Here is a 22655-nt window from a genome sequence, read left to right on the forward strand (position 1 = left end):
CCTAGTCTGTAATCCCCTGAAGACTTCAATCATTCTAGTTCACAATAACTCTACTGCTTCATACCACAATGGCTACCACCCTGTAGCGCTCACATCTGTAATTATAAAGTAATTTGAAAGGCTGGTTATGGCACACATCAACTCCATCACCCCATTCACCCCCAGACCCACTCCAATTTGCATATTGCCCCAACAAATCCATAGACAATGGAATCTCAATTGCACTCCACACTGCCCTCACCCACCTAGATAAAAGGAATACCTATGTGAGAATGCTGTTCATTGACTACAGCTCAGCGTTCAACACCATTGTTCCCTCCAAGCTCGTCACCAAGCTTAGCACCCTAGGACTGAACACCTTCCACTGCAACTGAATCCTGGACTTCCTGACGGGCCGACCCCAGGTGGTAGGGTAGGCAACATCACCTCTGCCACGCTGACACTCAACACGGGGGCCTCACAGAGGTGTGTGTTTAGTCCCGTCCTGTACTCACTCTTCACCCACAACTCTGTGGCCACACACGACTCCAACACCATCATCAAGTTTGGGATACAGGAAATGTGGGGGCGAGCACGCCCCCATCCACATTGACTGGGCTGCAGTGGAGTGGGTTGAGAGCTTCAAGTTCCTCGGTGTCCAAATCACTAAGGATTAAAAATGGTCCACTCACATGCACACTGTCAGGATGAAGGCGCGACAGTGCCTTTACCCCCTCTGGAAGATGAAAAGGTTTGGCAGGGGCCCTCAAATCCTCAAAAAGTTATACAACTGTACCATTGAGAGCATCTTGACAGCACCGCCCTCGTTCGCAGGACGTTAGAGAGGGTGGTGCGGACAGCCCAGAACATCTCTGGGGCTGAGCTCCTCGCCATCCAGGACCTCTATATCAGGCGGTGTGAAAGGAAGGCCTAGGAAAATCATTTAAGACTCCAGCCACCCAAGCCATAGACTGTTCTCTCTGCTTCCACACAGCAAGTGGTACCGGTGCATCAAGTCTGACACAAACAGGCTCCAGAACAGCTTCTATTCCCAAGCTATAAGACTGCTAAATAGCTAACATAATGTCTACACAGACTATTTGAGTTGACCCTTGTATTTGATTTTAGATTTTTGCACTGGCTCTATGTACAATCACAGGACTCTACATACATACGGACACTGACACTCCAACACACACATAACATGAATACACATTTATACTGACTCTACACACATACACGCACACACATTCACATACAATAATAATTTATTCTGCTGCAACTCTGTTCATCATATATCCTGATAACCTTACCGCTATACATATCTACCTCTATCATTCCAGTATCCCTGCACATTTTAAATATGGTATTGGAACTGACTCTGTATATAGCTTCTTACTTTCTCATCTTCTTATTTTTATTTCTTGTGTTTTTTCTCTGCCTTGCGTTATTTTTAGTGCTACATTGATATTTATTACTTCATTTCGGGGTTTGGCGCTTGCAAGAAAGACATTTCACTGTACTTGTGCACGTGACATTAAAACTTGAAACTTAATCTACCGTAAACACAAGAACAAAATCTTGCGCGCTCGGTCTTGTCGTTATGGTAATTTATTCACCCACCACTGACGCACTTCCAAAAACCCGCTGAAATTCAAAGTGTATTTGAAAAGGCGTCAAATGAACAGCCGTTCGAATCTTTCCGCAGTTTATGCTCAGCCGTGACTTGTTTGCTTGACCTACACGGACACTTCTGTTGAGGTAAGGGGATGTTATATCCGACACATTATAGGTAAATAGCTGAAAGTATGTTCAGCCAGCTAGCAGCAGTAACATTCAGCTATCTATGCATTCTCCAGAGTCCAGTTAGCTTGTAGCTAGCCAGCTGAGTTAGTGTAACCAACCTGCCGAATAAATCAATTAGCTAACGTTAGCTAAGTTGCGTAAACGATAGCTAGGCACTTAATTTGGTGTTTATTTCACAGGAAGATCATGGATGGGGAATTTCGAAGTGGGTTGGCGACAGCTTTGAAGAGACATAGAGATCCTTTGTCTGACACAGAAGACAATGTCCACTCGTCTGGTGAGTGTGTCAACATCACTGCGTGCGCATGAGTGCTTGTTAAACCCCCTAAGGTAGACGTCCACGCCCCGCGAAAATCTAATTAATAAATGAATTCAAAATCAAATGTCAAAATGATCTTTGATATGACCTTAAAACAATTCCATATAGCTAAGCAGACCCCCCACTTCCCTGGCTTAGACAGGTCTTAGACTCTTATTAAAGGCTTGAACAAGTATTAATTAGTCAACTCATGTCATCCATCATCAGTGCAGTGTTGGGGCATACCCATTATTATTGTGAGCTTCCCTTTCCTGTCTTACAGATGTCAATGATGTTCAGAAAAGGCGTCGCCTGGAGGTGTTGGGCGAGAAGAACGTCAGCCCTACAAAGAAGTCTTCAACTAGAGACCGCCTCCGCTGTGCAGAGCTGGTGAAGCCTGACACCCCTGCTCTCTGCTCTGTCCGCTCCAGAGTACAGCAACTAACCCAGAGACGTGAGGGTAAAAGGATAACGCCCCCTCCTAAAATTACCAACTCGCAGCCTGTATACAGTATCGATAGAACTTGAATATGGCAGTATCCGTGCAACACTCAGATCTGTAGTCATTGAGAAACAGTGACTCCAACTGGGGATGTTTTGTTTACAGGAGGGCATGTGCTGGCTCAGAGATGCCTCTCTGATCCAGGGTCTGGGGTACCATCCATTAAATTCCAGGATGGATTCAAAGAGCACCATCTTATTGGTGAGGATTCTTATACATTTACCTTCCAGCTTCTTTACATTCATTGAATGCAAGTGATAACACATCTGCACTAAAGTGGTTAAATGATAGGAGCATCTGGTCTGTTTTTCAGGTGAGGCAGAATTCAGCTCGCGGGTGGAGCGGTTTAGATCCCCCACCACTCCTCAGGCCAGCCCCCTGCCAGCCAACCGGTGGCCCCGTACCCTCTCCAACGCCGTTACCAACTTACAACTGAAACTCGAGGCCAGTGACACGCCCAGCTCCAAACAAGCCTCCCGCATACGCCAGGTCTGTGCCACACACAGGTGAAAAATCTGTCTGTGCCCTTGAGCAAGGCACTTAACCCTAATTGCTCCTGTAAGGTGCTCTGGATAAGAGTGTCAGCTAAATGACTAAAATGTATATGTGAAATGTACCAGGAGTCTTGAGGTATGCAATGCATTCTGAAATGTTGCTGTTGCACAATTCTTAAAATTCCTGTGAAGTTTCTAACGGCTTCTATTTGTCTGACCAATCAGGAGAGGGAGGAGGAGCTGCGTCTCGTAAGGGCCCAGCCAATCACAGAGAATGTCTTCCTAAAGCGAAGCTTCTCTGATTCCTCACTGACTGAGGTAAGTTGTTACCCTCCCTCTTGTGTCTGGTCACAGAATATTGTTAAGTGTTATGTTTGTGGCTTCCGCTCAGCCCAGTCAAAGCTCTTCTCTGTCTTGGCACCTCAATGGCGGAATGAGCTTCCCGTTGACACTAGGACAGCAGAGTCCCTGCCCGTCTATTGAAAATGCCTGTAACTCTACCTCTTCAAACAGTATCTTAAATTATGTGCACAAATTATGATCTGTTTCTCTTAATTGTCTAAAACTCTAAAATCATATTTTAGAACTTGTTGGCAATGGAACAAACTTTCAAGTCATGCCCGCCTGACCCATATTACGATTTATAATGGATCCTTTTTGAATTGTGTAAAGAACAGTAATTGTGTGATGGCGGTTATGCAGGGCTGTGTTTCAAATGAAATGACTACAAGTATACTTGCTCTAGTTCCTCAACAGCACAGCTAGGAGAACTCAAAAAAAGTACCTTTTTATAGTTGAACTCTTTGACATAAAATTGCTTAGGAACTGTGCACACGTTGGAAAGGTGTGTGTGTGGCCACTTGGAGACACCAGTTAGTCCTCTCACTCAAACCCTTATTTAAGTTTTATTTTGCAGATACCACACATTTTCCAGGAATAGGCTTATGTTACTAAATGTATCCAGAGTATTTTCAGATTTTGTTGTAAACAAATGTGACAAAGTACAGTAAATGTAAAATGCACAAAATCTGTTATTTTGTGTAATGTTTGGATTCAGTCCTGTCAGGTGAACTGTTGTGTACTCACCATTTGGTCTAATAATTTTCCCATTATCTCCAAACTGTTCCCTTTCAATTACTACCGTGGTTATGCATTTTCATATTTCTTAAGAAACATTTCAATATACTGTAGCAAATTCCCATGTGTGTAAAGGGTTAATCGCTCTGGATAAGACCGTCTGCTAAATTACTAAAATGTTGAGCTCAAGTACTTGTTTCCTGATAGAACAATGATATTTGTTGTGATATCATTAGAGGGCGACCCCACCCGTCTCCGCATTCTCCCCTTGGATGATGTTTAGACGTAGCAGGAGACTGCAGTGGCCACCGTTCCAACCATGGAATGTGAGTTTACTTATATGGACTTAGTGTAACTGGTTCTGAGGAGAACAGGGTGTCTTGAAATGTCACAGGTGTCACTGATGAGGTGTCATTTTCATCCTCCAAGTCACTTGACTGGTAATCGGGTATAGGGTTCACTTGGTCCTTCATATAGTGGTACAGAATCTTTATAATATATAGTGCCTTCGGAAAGTATTCAACCGCCTTGATTTTTTCCATATTTTGTTGCGTTAAAGTATGATTTAATTGTGGATGAAAAATTCTAACATTTATGAAAATTTAATGACAAATAAAACACTAATATATTTTGATTAGATAAGTATTCAATACATGTTAGAAACACCAATAGCAGCAATCACAGCTGTGAGTGTTTCTGGGTAAGTTCTTAAGAGCTTTGCACACCTAGATTGTTCAATATTTGCACATTCTTTTTCAAATTCTTCAAGCTCTGTCAAGTTGGTTGTTGATCATTGCTAGACAGCCATTTTCCAGTTTTGCCAATTAAGGCAACTGTAAATAGGCCACTCAGGAACATTCAATGTTTTCTTGGTAGGCAATTCCAGTGTAGATTTGGCCTTGTGTTTTAGGTTATTGTCCTGCTGAAAGGTGAATTCCTCATCCAGTGTCTGTTGGAAAGCAGACTGAACCAGGTTTTCCTCTAGGATTTGGCCTGTGCTTTGCTCTATTCTGTTTTTTATCCTAAGGAAAATCCCTAGTTCTTTGCTGATGACAAGCATGCACTACCCATAACATGATGCAGCCACCACAATGCTTGAAAAGATGAAGTGGTACTCGGTGATGTGTTGGATTTGCCCCAAACATGATGTTTTGTATTCAAGACAAAAGTTAATTTCTTTGTTGCAAACAGGATGTATGTTATTGGACATTTTAAAAATGTTTATTATGCACATGCTTCCTCCTTTTCACTCATTAGGTTAGTATTGTGGAGTAACTACAATGTTGTTGATCCAGCCTCAGTTTTCTCCTATCACAGCCAATAAACTCTTAACAGTTTTAAAATGACTATTGCCCTCATGGTGAAATCCCTGAGTGGTTTCCTTCCTCTCCGGCAAGGTGTATTGATACACCATCCAAAGCTTAATTAATGACTTCACCATGCTCAAGTGGATATTCAGTGTTCATATTTCTACCCATCTACTAATCGGTGCCCTTTGTGAGATTTTGGAAAATCTCCCTGATCTTTTGTTTGAATATGTGCTTGAAATTCACTACTTGACTGTGGGACCTTACATATTGTATGTGTTGGTTGCAGAGTTGAGGTAGTCATTCAAAAATCATGTTAAACACTATTGCACACAGTGAGTCCTTAAAACTTATTATGTGACATGTTAAGCACATTTTTACTCCTGAATGTATTTAGGTTTGGCATATCAATGGGTTTGAGTACTTATCGACTCAAGACATTTAATATTTTCATTTGTAAAGGAATAAAAAAAATATCCACTATGACATGGGATATTGTGTGTAGATTAGTGGCACAATCTCAATTTAATCAATTTTAAATGCAGGCTGTAACACAACAAAAAGTGGGAAGTCAAGGGGGTTGAATACCTTCTGCTGTAAATGCATAGACATGTGCATAAGAGGAACAATGTATTTTAGGGGGCTAATTTGTCTGAGTGTCCAGCAGGCAGACCTCAATGTGACTGGTGATGAACCTTTTGGGGTGAAGGACGGCAGCTTTACCGAGACATCTGTCTTCACAAAGGTCGATGGAGTGGAGCCTCCAATTCAAGACACCGGTAAGACACTGCAAGAGAAGTCAATGCATTATTACAGTTTAAGAGCATGAAGGTAGATACGTTAATGGTATATGTTGAGAGAAATCTGACTAAAATTAAGAATCTGAATTTTGTGCAAATGTCAGTGTAGAGAGGTCAGATTGTGATTATTCAACAGGTGAGGTGACCGAGTCCTCAGTTCACATGGATGTCCCACCAAAAGAGGTGAAGGGGAGACACATGGCTGAGCAGCAGGCAGAGTGCACTATGGACATTTGTCAGGGAACTTCTCGACCAGATGAACATCATGAGACAGCAGAGGGTCCTGTAGTGAAAGAGCAGCAAAAGGCAGTCTCTCCTGCTCGTGACAAGCAGGAGGAAAGGGATTTAGTCCACAGGGGGGTGAAGTTCTATGTTAATGATGAGTCCCATTTTTTTTTAGTTAATCCTGTGGCAATGGAGTCAAAGGGAGATGGTGAGGAGTTGGGTTCTTCTGTAGTTGAGGAGCAGATGGTGTCCATACAAGAGAAGGAGATGAGGTCTTCTGTAGTTGAGGTGGGGTCCCCTGTAGATGAGGAAGTGGGGTCCCTGAAAGAGGAGAACTGGGAGGTGGGGTCCTTTGTAGATGAGGAAGATGTGGCTTCCTCTTTAGGTGAGAAACATGTGGCGTCTGCTGTAGGTGAGGAAGAGGAGGTAGTTCAGTCCCAACTAGAGAAGGTTGGGGACCTATTAGGTGAGGAGATGGAGTCTTCTGGAGTTGAAGAACAAGGGAAAGCAGAAAGTATTTTAGATGACATCCAGGGTGAGAAGTCTGTTCTAGGTGAACACCAGGGGGAGTTGGGTCCAGAGCAGGGAGAGGCTGCAAACGCATCAGCTGTGTCAGACAGAGAACAGGGAGACTCTGAGCTGCTTACAGACGAGGAACAGACTGATGAACCACAGTCAGAGGCCAGAGGGTTAAAGAAAGTCACATTTATCCTGGAGCCAGAAATGATCAATGACTCAGCCCTGTCTGAGCTGGACTCTTCATCAAGCTGGAAAAGAGAAAGTATGTCAGGTGAGACACAACCACGTTGGGTTACACACACAGTTGCGCACACCTGGGCATAGTCATAAAGATACTGGTCAAATATTTCTGTCACTACCAGTGTCTAAACAAGGGATTCAATGGGTTACTGCCAACACGTTGCACCTAATCTTTTTTCTACACTATGAACAGCTAAATTATGACAGTAGCGAGGCTATATACAGGTGGTACCAGTACAGAGTCAATGTGCGGGGACACCGCTTAGTCGGGCTTTTTGAGGTAATATGTACATGTGATGTAATATATTTGTAGACTTCAAATTTAGCGCAAGAAGCCTAAACAGATATACAGTGCTTTCAGAAACTTGTCCAACCCCTTGACTTATTCCACATTTTGTTACGTTACAGCCTTATTCTAAAATGGGTTTGATTGTTTTTTTCTCAGTCCCTGCCACTGGAAAAACATCCCCAAAGCATGATGCTGCCACCACCATACTTTGCTGTTGGGATGGTGCCAAGTTTCACCCAGCCGTGACGCTTGGCATTGAGGCCAGAGTTCAATCTTGGTTTCATCAGACCAGAGAATCTTGTTTCTCATTGTCGGAGAGTCCTTTAGGTGCCTTTTGGAAAACTCCAAGTGGGCTGTCATGTGCAATTTACTGAAGAGTGGCTTCCGTCTGGCTACTCTACCATACAAGCCTGATTGGCGGAGTGCTGCAGAGATGGTTGTCCTTCTGGAAGGTTCTCCCATCTCCTCCCTGAGCCCCTTTTCCTCCTGTACCCTTCCCCAGATCTGTGCCTCGACACAATCCTGTCTCCGAGGTCTACGGACAATTCCTTCAACCTCATAGCTTGGTTTTTGCTCTGACATACACTGTCAACTGTGGGACTTTATATAGACAGGAATGTGCCTTTTTTTAAATCATTTCCATCAATTGAATTTACCACAGGTGGATTCCAATCAAGTTGTAGAAACATCTCAAGGTTGATGAATGGAAACAGGATGCACCAGAGCTCAATTTTGAGTCTCGTAGTAAAGAGTCTGAATACTTATGTATATAAGGTATTTCTGTTTTAATTTTTATAATACATATAATACATACAGCCCCGTTTTTGCTTTGTCATTATGGGGTATTGTGTGTTAAATCATCCATTTTAGAATAAGGCTGTCACATAACAAAATGTGGAAAATGTAAGGGTTCTGAATACTTTCTGAATGCACTGTAATATTTGACTAAACATAATCATTTCAAACCTTGATTACATTTGTGAACATTGTCCTGCGTAGTGTACTGTCTTTGGGACAGTAAAACGGGTGTCCTGACTTCTCAATCCCGTGGCGTTTATTGTAGGGGTGTTCACCCCGGTGTCATGGCTAAATTTCCAACCTGGCCACCTAATCATCCACCTCATTCCTAATTGGCATATATCATTCCTCACCTCTCCAACTGATAGTTGATGTGTGGTGAGAGTTCTGGCACAAAATGGTCGCCGTGCATCACTGAGGTGAGTGCTTCACATTGATGGTGGATGAGGTGCGTTTCCCCCTACTATGTAAAGCGCTTTGAGTACCTCAGTTGGTAGAAAAGTGATATATAAATCCAATCATTATTATCTCTCTCGTGTGTGGGAATACTTGAACAGATTTCCAAAATGAAAATAACTTGTTGCTGATTTCCTGGTATTTTTAGTCTTATGTCCAACAATGAAATTTAAACAATTTTATGTGTTTTGGGGGCTCAGAAAACTTTGGGCCAAATAAAACCATCGTCAATTGGGGAACCCTGTTGTAGACGCACTAGGGCAACGTTTTTTTATGTCTGGATGTAACTTGCTGCATATGGGGATTTATCCACAGAGGCTGAGCTGAGCTCTCGTGATGAAACCAACACCGCTGAGATGATTGACCTAATGTTTGATGAGGTGCTGGAGGCTGCTGCCCAGGGAAGGATGGAAGAGCAGGGTGAAGAGGACACTGAGGATCACAACAGTGGCATAGCCACAGCGATGCGCAGAATGGAGAAAACAGACACAGAGTTGGACAAGGAGGAGGATGGTGAAGACCTGGAAGAAACCAAGGAACTGGACTCCAGTGCAGATGAGCTGCTGTCCTTCCCACCCAGCTTTATCCTCTCCCCTCTCAGCAAGTCTGTGGAAGCTGTGGTCACTCCTATGGTAAGGCTCTGCAGACAGACGGTGGTGCCATAGTCACCTAGTTCAATGTGATTGGTATTTTATTAGGATCCCATTAGCTCTTGCGAAATCAGCAGCAGCAGCTACTCTTGCTAGGGTCCACACATGAAACATGACATCATACAGAACATTAATAGACAAGAACAGCACTGCATACTTACAAACGGCACACACAGCCTACATATCATTACATGCACACAATATCTAAGTCATTAAGGGAGAGGCGTTGTCGTGAGATGTTGCTTTATCAGTTTTTTTTAAACCAGGTTTGTGTTTCATTTGAGCCATATGAGATGGGAGTTTGACGCAATAATGGCCCTGTACTTTAATAATACTGTACGCTTTTTGAATTTATTCTGGATTTGGGGACTATGAAAAGACCCCTGGTGGTATGTCTGGTGGGTTGTGTTTGTGTGTGTCAGAGCTGTGTGTAAGTTGACTACGCAAACAATTTGGAGTTTTCAAAGGAATTGTCCGTTGAGCTCCAAGACAGGATTGTGTCAAGGTACAGATCTGGGGGAGGGTACCAAAAAATGTCTGCAGCCTTCATGGTCACTAAGAACACAGTGGCCTCCATCATTCTTAAATGGAAGAAGTTTAGAACCACCAAGGCTCTTCCTAGAACCGACCTCCCTGGTCAAACTGCGCAGTCGGGGGAGAAGGGCATTGGTCAGGGAGGTGGCCAAGAACCCGATGGTCACTCTGACAGAGCTCCAGAGTTCCTCTGTTGATGAGGAGAATCTTCCAGAAGGACAACAATCTCTGCAGCACTCCACCAATCAGGCCTTTATGGTAGTGTGGCCAGATGGAAATGACTCCTCAGTAAAAGGCACATGACAGCCTGCTTGGAGTTTGCCAAAAGGCACATAAAGGACTCTCCGACCATGAGAAACAAGATTCTCTGGCCTGAAACCTTGATTGAACTCTGGCCTCAAAGCCAAGCGTCACGGCTGGGGGAAACTTGGCACCATCCCTACGGTGAAGGAAGCATGGTGGTGGCAGCATCATGCTGTGGGGATGTTTTTCAGCGGTTGGGACTGGGAGACCAGTAAGGATCGAGGATCCTTGATGAAAACCTGCTCCAGAGCGCTCAGGCCCTCAGACTGTTCACCTTCCAACACGACAATGACCCTAAGCACACAGCCAAAACAATTCAGGAGTGGCTTCGGGACAAGTCTTTGAATGTCCTTGAGTGGCCCAGCCATAGCCAGGGCTTGAACCTGATCGAACATCTCTTCGATCAGGAGACCTGAAAATATCTGTGCAGCACCACTCCCCATCCAACCTGACCGAGCTTGAGATGATCTGTAGAGAAGAATAGGAGAACTCTTCAAATACAGGTGTGCCAAGCTTGTAGCGTCATACCCAAGAAGACTTGAGGCTGTAATCGCTGCCAAAGGTTCTTCAACAATGTACTGAGTAAAGGGTCAGAATATTTAGGTACATTTTTATTTCTTACATTTTTTATACATTTTAAAACATTTCTTAGCCTGTTTTTGCTTTGTCATTATGGTGTAGATTGAAGGAAAAAATACTATTAAATCAGTTTTAGAATAAGGCTGTAACAAAAAAGAATATGGAAAAAGTTGAGAGTTTACCATACAAGATAACACCATCTAATTTATTAGCCACACCAGTCATTACCAGATTCAGCTGAGGTCTGGAGCTTAGGGAATTATTTGTACCAAATACAATGCTCTTAGTTTTAGAGATGCTCAGGACCAGTTTATTACTAGCCACCCATTCCAAAACTGACTGCAACTCCTTAAGAGTTTCAGTGACTTAATTTGCTGTGGTTGCCGACATGTATATGGTTGAATCATCAGCATACATGGACACAGGATTTGTTTAATGCCAGAGGCAGGTCGTTGGTAAACTTAAAAAGGAATAGAGTGCCTAGAGAGCTGCCCTGCGGTACACCACATTTTACAAGTTTGACATTCGAGAAGCTTCCATTAAAGAAAACCCTCTGAGTTATATTAGGTAGCTCTGAATCCACAATATGGCAGAGGTTGGAAATCCATAAAACATAAGTTATGGTCAATAATATCAAAGGCTGCACTGAAATCTAACAGTACAGCTCAAACAAATGTAATAAATTTCTTTCAACCAATCATCAGTAATTTGTGTCATTGCAGCACATGTTGAGTGCCCTTCCCTAAAAGCAAAATGAAAGTCTTGTCAATTTGTTTACCGAGAATTAGCATTGTATTTGGTCAAACACAATTTTCCCCAACAGTTTGCTAAGAGCTGGCAGCAAGCTGATAGGGCGGCTGTTAGAACCAGTAAAGGCCGCTTTACCAGTCTTGGGTTGTGGAATGACTTTGGCTTTCCTCCAGGCCTGAGGATAAACACCTTCCTCTAGACTGGAGTGGCCAGTCAGCTACCATCCTCAGTAGCTTTCCATCTGTCAATGCCAGGAGGTTTGTCATTATTGATCGATAACAATGATTGTTCCACCTCTCCCACACTAACTTTACACAATTCAAACTTACAATGCTTTTCTTTCATTATTTGTTTTTTAATGCATGTATACAATGGCTCACTGTTCATTGTTGGCATTTCCCACCTGAATTTCCCTACATTGCCAATGAAGTAATCACTAAAATAATCTGCATCATCAATGGTTTTGATGAATAAGCCATCTGATTCGATGAAAGATGGAGTTAAATTCATCTTTCTGCCCATAATTTCATTTAAATGACTCAAGTTTTTTTCCCATCGTTTTTTTATGTCGTTGTTCTTGGCTTACAAAGTTTGAATGTTTTACACTTAAATGTTCCTCCATGTGTTTGTTATCCCCACAGAGACTTGCAGCCAATCAGCTAGCCAACCCTCCATCCCTACTTCTGACTCCTGAAGAGCTGACCACTCCCCCTGCTGATAGTGCCCCTCTCTACAGGTGAGTCATCTTGTCCTCTACACTTCAGGACAAGCAGAACTGACAGTGGTCAGCTAACATGAGTGAAATGAAACTCATTGACTATGACAATATATGATTGGCTTGTTATTTATATCTGTGACAACTCCAATGTGTTTTGTGATTGACAGCATCGATGCCTACCGCACCCAGAGACAGAGCACCAAGCCAGCCATTCAGAGTGTAACCCCAAGGGTGCAGAGGCATGCCGCTGAGAAGTCTCACCCCCAGCCCTGTGTCAACACCAAGGAAAGGATCATGGTCTGTAGTAGGACTGTTGGAACGGTTGAGTCTATTCTGTGTCTTCCGTGTCATGGAGAGTGACTACCTGTGTAGCATATCATCCAAACTTTGCATGTCCTTTATGTGGGCATTGACAAATGTACCACATGGATAACATTGGCTTTGGCACTGACCACGTTTACATGCACGCGCAGTATTCCGGATAGTAGCTCATACCCTGCTTAAGGTCTTTTTCAGGAGAAGCTGTTTCCATGCACCTTTTGATATCCCATTCATGAATATCCCTGTATCCATGAATACAAAATAATATTCCTTAAGTTCATGTGTGTTAACTGAAATATGGACACTGACTAAGCCTATAACCGCTCACGTAGCGTAATATTAACTCCTTACAGTGAAATTAGACACAATTAACATTTGTTGTCTTGGGAACAGGAGTGGAGAAATAATTTCTTATCGCATCTTTTGAGGAAATGCGAGTACACATGTAATGTGTTATCTTTGACACTGTTATGCAAGCAGACAGTATTTCAACCAAGATATGCACTCAAGACGAACTGAAGTTTTATCAGAAATGTATTTTGTCATTTTCTCAGGTTTTCATTTCCTTAAAACCGGTCAAACTGATGACATTTTGCACAGGACCGATCTTTTCACTTTTAGAGTTATTCCGTTTTCTCCTCAGTCCCTAAATGAAACGGTAAAACTGACAACTTTACAGATGTTAACTACTGTAGATTACTCATGCATTCATTCTATTGATGTACGACCTTATTCTGGTGAGCTTTACTTTATTTAGTCTTTTGGGGCAACAATTTATAACAGAAGAGAAGCTGCATGTTTCAAACTATAGTTGACAACCAAATGTTGGAAATGTATAATATGGCCTACCAAATATAGGAAATTATAAATCGAAATGTAATTTTAATTTATAGTAGGCTAAATTATTACGGCATTATTATGGTGGATCGAACTGCACAGGTAGTCTACTTTTTGAAGTGGTTTGTTTGACAATCCGATAACATCACACACCACCCATGATATGTGAAACTGAGCCTGCACAGACCACAATAAAGGAGATGAGATGTTTACATGTCACAGTATCCCGTCTTAAATCAGCATGTCCCAGGCATCTAATCCGGGTTTCTCATAACTGGGATACAAGCGTTTTCGGGTTATTGTGAACTGGATATGATGTTTATATGCATGAACTCAAAACCAAATACTTGTGTCCCGAATAATAACAGGATATTGGTGTGCATGGATTTGGTATTTTAGATATTTTTTTAGGATCCCCATTTAGCTGTTGCAAAAGCTGCAGCTACTCTTCCTGGGGTCCACACAAAACGTAATACAGAACATCATTAGACAAGGACAGAACTACATACATTTTTTCAAAGGCACACGTAGCCTACATATCAATGCATAAACGCAAACTATCTAGGTTAAATAGGGGAGAGGCGTTGTGCCGTGAGGTATTGCTCTGTTTTTTGAAACCAGGTTTGCTGTTTATTTGAGCACTGAGATGGAAGGAAGTTCCATGCGGTAAGAACTCTATATAATACGGTACGTTTTCTTGAAGTTGTTCTGGATTTGGGGACTATGAAAAGACCCCTTGTGGCATGTCTGGTGGGATAAGTGTGTCAGAGCTGTGTGTAAGTTGACTATGCAAACAATTTGGGATTTTCAACACCTTTTAATGTTTCTTTAAAAAAAAAAGTGATGCAGTCAGTCTCTCAACTCTTAGCCAAGAGAGACTGGCATGCATAGTATTAATATTAGCCCTCTGATTACAATTAAGAGCAAAGCGTGCTGTTCTTTTCTGGGCCAGCTGCAGCTTAACAAGGTCTTTCCTTGGAGCACTGAACCACACGACTGGATAATAATCAAGATTAGACAAAACTAAAGCCTGCAGCACTTCTTTTTTGGAGTGGTGTCAAAGCAGAGCATCTCTTTATTATGGCTAGATCTCTCCCCATATTTGCAACCATTGAATCTATGTTTTGACCATGACAGTTTACAATCCAAGGTAACGCCAAGTAATTTAGTCTCCTCAACTTGTTCAACGGCCACACCATTCATTACCAGATTCAGCTAAGGTCTAGCACTTAAGGAATGATTTGTACCAAATACAATGCTCTTAGTTTTAGATGTTCATGACCAGTTTATTACTGACCACCCATTCCAAAACAGACAGCAACTCTTAAGGGTTTCAATGACTTCATTAGCTGTGGTTGCTGACTCGTAATTGTTGAATAATCAGCATACATGGACACATGCTTTGTTTAATGCCAGTGGCAGGTCATTGGTAAAAATAGACAAGAGTAGAGGGCCTAGAGAGCTGCCCTGTGGTACACCACACACATGTAAATGTGACCAATGTAAAGAAAGAGTATTTGAATGAGTATGGCTGGTTGGAGTTAATGTCCTTTCCTCCTGTGATTGGTCAGGTTCTGAATGAGGATGCTGCCAAGCTACAGACGGTCATCAAACAGACGTTGCAGGCCCTGAGCTGCTGCACTGACGAGGACCACGGCAGAGGCTCCCTGGAGGAGGCAGAGGCTGATAAATTGCTGCTCGTCTCCTGTGAGTCTCTATCCACTCCTATCCCACCCCTAGCTCCGTGACGTTTTCTCTCCCCTCCCCTAATTTGTCTGCTGAATTAGTGTATAATCATCAACCTCATCTCTCTCACTGCTATTGCTTTTTTTCCTCCTGTATACGTTTATGCTGGAAGGTATGATGGACCTCTTGATTTGTTCCATTGCTTGATCATCTGACTGTGTCCCCCTCTGTCTTTCTCTTCTGTGTGTCAGGTGAGAAGCGGGCAGCCCTGCTGGCTGAGGTGGCCAGGCTGAAGGAGAGGGGGGGCTCAGTCTCTGAGGATCTAGAGGGGGGTGAGGGGGACTCTAGCATGTCCCAGCAGCCCTGCAGGGGCACAGTCAGCATCAGCAGTGTCCAGCTCCCCCTCAAGGTGGAGTTTGTCTGCTCTGCCCGCACACGAACAGGTACCTACAGTCAGTTAGGCTACGCGTGTTATCACCTTTGTAGTATGACGTTTGTTGCATTTATTTTGAACCATTTACTCTGCTGCTGCTTGCTGCCAAGGTGAGTTGTTTGCCTGGTCATTTGGGTTAAATGTTCAAGTAGTAAAGTACAATTAATTAATTTTCAGCTCAAGACACATTTGAAATCATACCAGGTGATTAATGAACAACCTTCCTGACTATTTCTCTCCTCCCTAAAGGTCGGCCCACTCATTATTTCTTTGTCCTGATTCGTTATGGACCCTGCAACATCGTTGCGACCCCATTGGCCACGGCAGTGGACGCCCAGAATGGAGACACCATCTCCTTCCCCACCTCCATCACCCTGTGAGTCCCGCCACTGGTTCCAAATGGAGGAAGTGAGGAGTAAAGGAGAACTCGCCAGACCGATTGTCGGTCTGTACAGTAGGGGGCTGTTCACTTGTCGACGCATGTGTTGTAGGGTCCATGTTGAATCAGTTTTGTAAATTACGGCCAGCACTCTGTTCAGAGTCGCTAAGTTCTCTCGGCAGGCAATCCTACTGGTCTGTCTTTGCCTTTTAAAGGAGATGCTTGTGTAATATCTGCTGTACTACTGCTAAAATGGCTCTCGCCCCTAGTCTGTCCAACTCTTTCTGTGACTGACTGTATTATGTCCCTTCAGGCAGGACATTCGCTCCAACTTTGAGATTGATGTGGAGGTCTACAGCCTGGTGAGATGGAACATATTACTTTATTTCTCACCTAAAACGTGTGTATTAGTAAATCTAGTAGATGGTCCGTGATAAGAATGTGTGTTAACAGGTTGTATGTATCATTTACAAACGGTCTTCTATTACTCAGTCCCATACCTCAGGGAACACCTGCAATGTGGATCTCCGCAGCTCCACCAAGTCAAGGGTGAGTGCGACATCTTCTGATTTACGAATGCTATCCAATGTTCTATGGCTAACAATGAGAGATATACAAGTCAAAAGCTCAGTTCTGATCATATTTATTTTTTAGGTCACTCCAAGGAAGCTTCTAAGCACCATCAAGGTAAATTATCTGCTTTCTTATCTGTGTAGTACTTGAAATGGTGAGGGGTGTATATTTATACCCCCTTTCCTGTTACATGTTTCTAATCTGAAAACGTTATCTTGTTGCTTTTCAACAGAGATCCAACCAAAATGTAACATGTAAGTATTATTGTCCTAGTTGCATATGATCTGAAGATGACATTTGTCCTGAGTGGTGACAGTTTGATTGGATTGAATCAACACCCCACAGCTTCTACCATGCCGCACCTGAACACCCGGCGCACCAGCAACTTCTCTCTGGTTGGTTCTCACAAGATCTCCCTGGCCTCCCTGGGCCAGAGCAAGTTCCCCCTGGACAAGGTAGGCTCATCTCACCTGGCTGCCTGTCTGTCACACCTGCTGCAGTGCACCAGCCTGGATGAGATATGTTTAGTGTACCTGCACTCCTACATTATGGGAAGATGTAGGGAGGCATGTTTTGTCAGTCCGTTCCATGGTTTTACCGTGCCTCTTTATTTTGAACCACCTGATTGCTAGATTGTATCTCACTGTCACTTGAGGATGTGTGCCACTATCTTTTAATCTATTTAGCTGAATCTACTGTATATCCTGTTACACTTTCAGTTTTTCCAGATTTTCAGTTGCGATATCAGATCAGATGGTTGTCATTTCCTCACATTACTTGTTTTTCTTCGTGGTGTTAAAGTTTTCCAGTCTGGGCTGGGTCACTTGTAGGGCTGTGATGATTATGGAATTTGGGGTAACAATTAATTGTCATGCAAATTGGTATTTATTGTAATTTCTTTGTTGACAAATATTTTTAGCTTGTAATGCATCTTTGAGAATTATCTATAACATACCTAATATATAAAACAGCTTTGGTAACACCCTTGTCTCAAACTTTACCCACTTCATAAAAAATGAAAAACGATTATTGGGTAAACTATATCTACTTGAATATGAAATTGAATCGCCCCCCCAATCTTCTAAAATTACTGTATTAAGATGTTTATGACCCCCCAAAAATTCACTCTTACTGTCGGTTTCATAATTATACAATAATTGTGCCAGCCCTAGTCACTTGGGATGTTACCTCTATCCCTCCCTGTTCTGTTTCTCTCCACTTGTGCACAGATGAAGTTTGAAGGCAAAATCAGGAGACTCCTGGGAGATGAGTTTCAGGAAAAGGTTTCACTCTCACTTTTCCGCGTTGCACACTCACTTTTACCCCTTTTCTCTTTGCGTCTCAATTTGACTCCTTTCATGCGGCCAGCCAAACTGGTATCAATAATTAGTCTTTGCTACACTGGCTATAATATCAGTGATGCAGTACTCCATAGGTAGATTTCTAAACACATTTGAATCTATGTTCATATGACTTCAATTTTTCTTTATTGCATGTTTTGTTTACCTCCCTAGCTAGATGAACTACAAGAAGCTTAACCCTGGTATCCATGTAATTCCACCTCTGTGCAGGTGCCCTTCCTGTCTCCACTAGAGGGAAACATATACCTGCAACTGGACAGCGAGAGCCACTCTAATGTCCAGCAACAGGGCTTCCTTGTGAGTTTGTTGTTGACCCAATTCGCTTCGATCTCAAGTGCATATTATCCTGTTCCTGTCCTATACTTTCTTTACTGTGATTCATCCTCCACCCACCCCTTCGTTCTCCCTTCTTCCATCCAGACGATGTTTGAGGTGGTGAATGGATTTGGAGCTTGGCATCGACGCTTCTTTGTCCTGGAGGGAAACCACATGTCCTATTGGAACCACCCCAATGACAGAGGCAGCAAGGTGGGTATTGAGATATGACTGGACTGGAGCTCTTGGTTCCAAGCTCTCAGGTTATCAGAAGGATTTTGAAAAAAGAAACTAAGGATAACAATTCCATTATGTTTATTGCATACATGATAATACACTTGATAATATTTTTGATATCTTTTCTAATATTTCTAAGTTGTCTATGTACATTTCCTGCTGCAAAATGCATTGCCTCTTGGGGACATTAACGTTTTCTCTTATCTGAATATACAAAGTCACACTAACTTGATTTAAACATTCCCTTATCGCCTCTCTACTGTTCTCTCTGTTGTACTTGCAGGCAGCAGAAGGCAGCATCTCCCTGTCTAGTTCCTCTAGTCAGAGTGTGAAGCCAGTGATGAGAGGCTCCTGTGCTCGCCCCTATACTTTTGAACTGGTCAGCAGCGTTCAGACTGCACAACAGGATGACCAGGGCGCTCTGGCCAAGTAAATAATATTACATATTTTCTTACTCCGTTATGACACAAGCAAATTAGCTTGACAACAAGTGGTCATGAATGTTTTCAATGTTAATGTTTTGTGGATGACTGACACTGCTAAAGTGAGCCTGTCTGTATCTGATAGACAGTGGTCGATTTTCATTTATCTTGTGATATTTCTCATATGTTCTCTCTGTTCTTCAGGTGCTGGTTCTCAGCAGATACTGGGGAGGATCGAGAGGACTGGATGGAGAACCTGAACCAGGTTCTCCTGGACCTGCATACCTGGACTCGCTGCCCCCCTGAACCATGCTAAAGCACAGCCCAACAACCAGGCCAGCTGTGGGAACATGAGGGACAGCAGTCTAACACACTATTATATCATATCTTTATGAATTCTTATGATTACCATTGGGAGATTATTTTAGACATGGTGATATTTTGCCTTTCCTTGGATTTGTCACTTTCAATAGCTATTTAAAATAGAGCTCCATCTTGTCCTGTGTTGCATGATATATATACTATTTACCTGAGCTTGAAGTAGATGATTTAAATGAATCCATATAATCTACAAACACTATTAAATAGGTTTGATACGTAGTGCAGAAGAGCCCTAACACTAAACGGATGATTAGTCCAATAGTGCAATTATAATTTTCATAAGACAAACAGAAAAAAGCCAGACATGGCTACTGGACAATATGATTTCACTACTACAGCATTGCTGTAATGCCCTCGAGTGTAGAAATCTGTCTCTCGGAAATAAGAAATCTGTACCTGACCTACCTAATCTAGAAACTTGTGAATTTAGTGATTCAGCTAGAATTGCAGTCAAGTTGAGTTTATAGTACTGTACTTGAAAAACTGAGCTATCTGCTACGAGGTAAATATTGACTATTTCACAAGTTAAATTCTTGCTTTCCTTAACTCAATCTATTGCTGTGTTGTGCATAACACAACAGGGGCCTGTCAACAAGATGGTACCCAAGCACTTCAAATGGACTATAGAATGATAAGGTGTATAATGTTAGTGCCTCATCTCATGATAAATCCTAGTAGGAGCCTAAAAGGTGATGAATGTATATGCTGACTGTAGTCAACCTAGTTTTTTTTATTTTCCTTCCTTGTGTTTACTGTCAATCGGTCATTCTCTTTCTGTATGTGGATGTTATCCCTATAAAATACCTGTCAACATTCTTTATATGCACTTGATTGATGAAGGTACTACCAGTAAATAATACAAATGGGTCTAATGGCATACACTGTCTGAATTTGTTTTGTGTCCATGCAGTTTGTGTCATGCTCTTCTGTAAATTTGATTTGGAAAATATTTGCAATGTTTTTGGTACACATACAATTTGAGTTTCTAAAACCATAAGCTCAAATATAGCCTTCATTGTCCCCCGTCTTAAAGCTGACATCTTCCTCCATAATATAGTGATGGCAATATTAGCATATGAATGAGTGAGCCATACAGTGTTTACAACATTGTAAAGTATTGAGGGAATGGGGGTTGGCTATGGAGCAGGAACTCGGGTCAGGAATGTCATACAGGAAGTCATGCCTGTGTTTGGTGTATACTGCTACAGAGAGAGAATTCCTGGAGCCCCTCTGGGTGGAGGTGGGGTGGTTGGTTCTCAGCTCAAGGTGATGATAGGCCCCGTGTGGCTCAGTTGGTAGAGCATGGCGCTTGCAACGCCAGGGTTGTGGGTTCGATTCCCACGGGGGGCCAGTACAAAAAAAGTATGAATGTATGTACTTGTAAGTCGCTCTGGATAAGAGCGTCTGCTAAATGACTTAAATGTAAATGTAATGATTGGAAGAGTGGCCCAGCTGTACATCCCAGGGCCCATGCCTCAGTGTCGTGTTCAGCCAGAACACTGGGCAGAGTCTTGTAAATGACACCATATTCCCTATTTATTGTATTATGGGCCCTTGTCTAAAGTAGTGCACTTTCAAGGGAATAGAATGCCCTTTTGAATGCATACTGGGCCTATAGCTAGCAGAACATTGACATGAGTGGTGAGATGCCCAGGGACGAGGCCAATGTTATAGGGGAAGTAATGATAGACCAGTGTCTTAAGTGATCCGGGTGGTCAGTGAGATACAGTAAGAACAATGGGGCACTAGTCTCACCCTAAGAGGAAATAATATCACATCCTCTCCACAATCTGTAACTGTCAATCCTGGTAAACTTGTCTTAGTCTGTTTTGTTAGATACTGTACCCTCAACCCATTATGGTACTTGGCATATGAACCCCTAAAGACATGTTACCGGAGACTTTACATCAAATAACCAATTGACCGTTTCACTGATTTGTGGAAGCTGCATCTGACTGGATTATTTTACAAACTGGAAAGAGCGTTTTAAGAAATCCCATCACACATACAAAGGCTGTAATCATACCCCCACTTGGGGCATAGTTCTGTGTTTTGAAGAGGTGCAGGAAATGGGGAGACATAAACACAGATGTGGGGAGAGGTCAGGACTTGCTGATACACAAATAAACAAGCTCCCTTTAGAGGTAGCAGTTGTGAAACATCCCTAGTTTGTCCCAGATCTCAATAGCTGTGGAAAATAAGAGGACTTCGCTCCTCAAAGCTACCGATGTTAAGGGCGGTACAGAATTCCCTACAAAGAAGGAATAGAGTTTTCCCCCTTAATTTCTAATGACAAGTACTGTAGGTATGCATTCTATCAGCAAGTATGTATGAAATTCATTTGCCCATTTAAAGAAAATAAGTTTCATACGCAGAGCGACACTTGGATAAAAGACCGCGCACCCCCCCAGCCATCTGGATTGTTTTTTTTCGACTGACGAAGGTTCCCTCTACCTCTGCCCCCCTCCCTTCCTGCCGGCCTCTCCGTAGAAGATGTGTCTGGGAGAGTGAGAGGGGAAGGCCGTCAGTAGAATGGATATGTGCCTTCTCTCCTTTCTCTACTATCTGACTCTTCATCCCCCTCTCGGTGGTGTTCTGGGCCTATGTGTAGGGCTCTCTTGGTGGTGGATGGGTGGACTGCTGAACTTATGGCAGACAGAGACAAGAATGGTGGTGACAAACCTGAAGGTACAGATGTCTACATGCTCACGTTCAAATCACTAACAACCACCACCACAGACTGTACGAGCTGACTCACACCAACACCCACTTCTCACAACAGAAAATAATACAGGGCTTTATTGTGTTTATGAGTTGGCTGTAAATGTGCATGCATCTAATTCTCTTACCTTCACCGAATGGAATTGTTTGTGTTAGACAAGGGAAGCTTATTCTAAGTGTTTCTCTGACAGCATCTCCAGCTTGCCTATATTAAGACTAGTCATATTTTCCATAGGTTTATTCTGCTGCAGAATTGATGTCATGCTTGGTCATATTTAATGCTCATGGCCACCACTGAGACAGACAGTGCTGTTTGTCTAAATGGCACATACATACACATATACATACATACATACATACATTCACACACACATACATACATACACACACACAAACACATCGTGCTGCTCCCCATTGACTCATAACTGCTCATGACCACACGCTCATACACACATACATACACACACACACACATATACATCACACACACACATAAACACATCGTGCTGCTCCCCATTGACTCATAACACGCTCATACAAGCAAAACAACAAAACTGATTCCTTCCAGAAGTACAGACAGACCTGTATACTTTTAATGTGGATCCTGTCACATATATTGTTTGATTGAATATCTGGTGAATTGAGCTTGTTTACATCTAATTGAC

General features: G+C 42.6%; 1 protein-coding gene across 6 annotated transcripts; it reads left to right on the forward strand.

Annotated features, from left to right (window-relative positions):
• Positions 1 to 1642: 1642 nt before the first annotated feature.
• LOC120066193 (anillin-like) lies at positions 1643 to 20146 on the forward strand. 6 transcript variants are annotated; one of them, XM_039017384.1, is made up of 25 exons: positions 1643 to 1740; positions 1965 to 2062; positions 2367 to 2543; positions 2691 to 2786; positions 2899 to 3074; positions 3305 to 3397; positions 4393 to 4482; positions 6128 to 6242; positions 6400 to 7278; positions 9106 to 9422; positions 12248 to 12342; positions 12492 to 12621; positions 15054 to 15189; positions 15420 to 15611; positions 15851 to 15977; positions 16294 to 16342; positions 16473 to 16529; positions 16635 to 16667; positions 16786 to 16807; positions 16899 to 17008; positions 17783 to 17836; positions 18125 to 18211; positions 18335 to 18442; positions 18750 to 18895; positions 19093 to 20146. In XM_039017384.1, exons 2-25 carry the CDS (start codon positions 1972 to 1974, stop codon positions 19202 to 19204), a joined length of 3492 nt encoding a protein of 1163 aa, XP_038873312.1. In that variant the 5' UTR covers positions 1643 to 1740; positions 1965 to 1971; the 3' UTR covers positions 19205 to 20146. The 6 variants fall into 6 exon arrangements, with proteins under 6 accessions (XP_038873312.1, XP_038873313.1, XP_038873315.1 ...); XM_039017385.1 differs by having other exon boundaries at positions 6131 to 6242; XM_039017387.1 differs by having other exon boundaries at positions 2367 to 2537.
• Positions 20147 to 22655: the final 2509 nt, after the last annotated feature.

This window comes from Salvelinus namaycush, chromosome 21, assembly GCF_016432855.1.
Source record: "Salvelinus namaycush isolate Seneca chromosome 21, SaNama_1.0, whole genome shotgun sequence".
In the NCBI taxonomy this organism is placed as follows: Eukaryota; Metazoa; Chordata; class Actinopteri; order Salmoniformes; family Salmonidae; genus Salvelinus; species Salvelinus namaycush.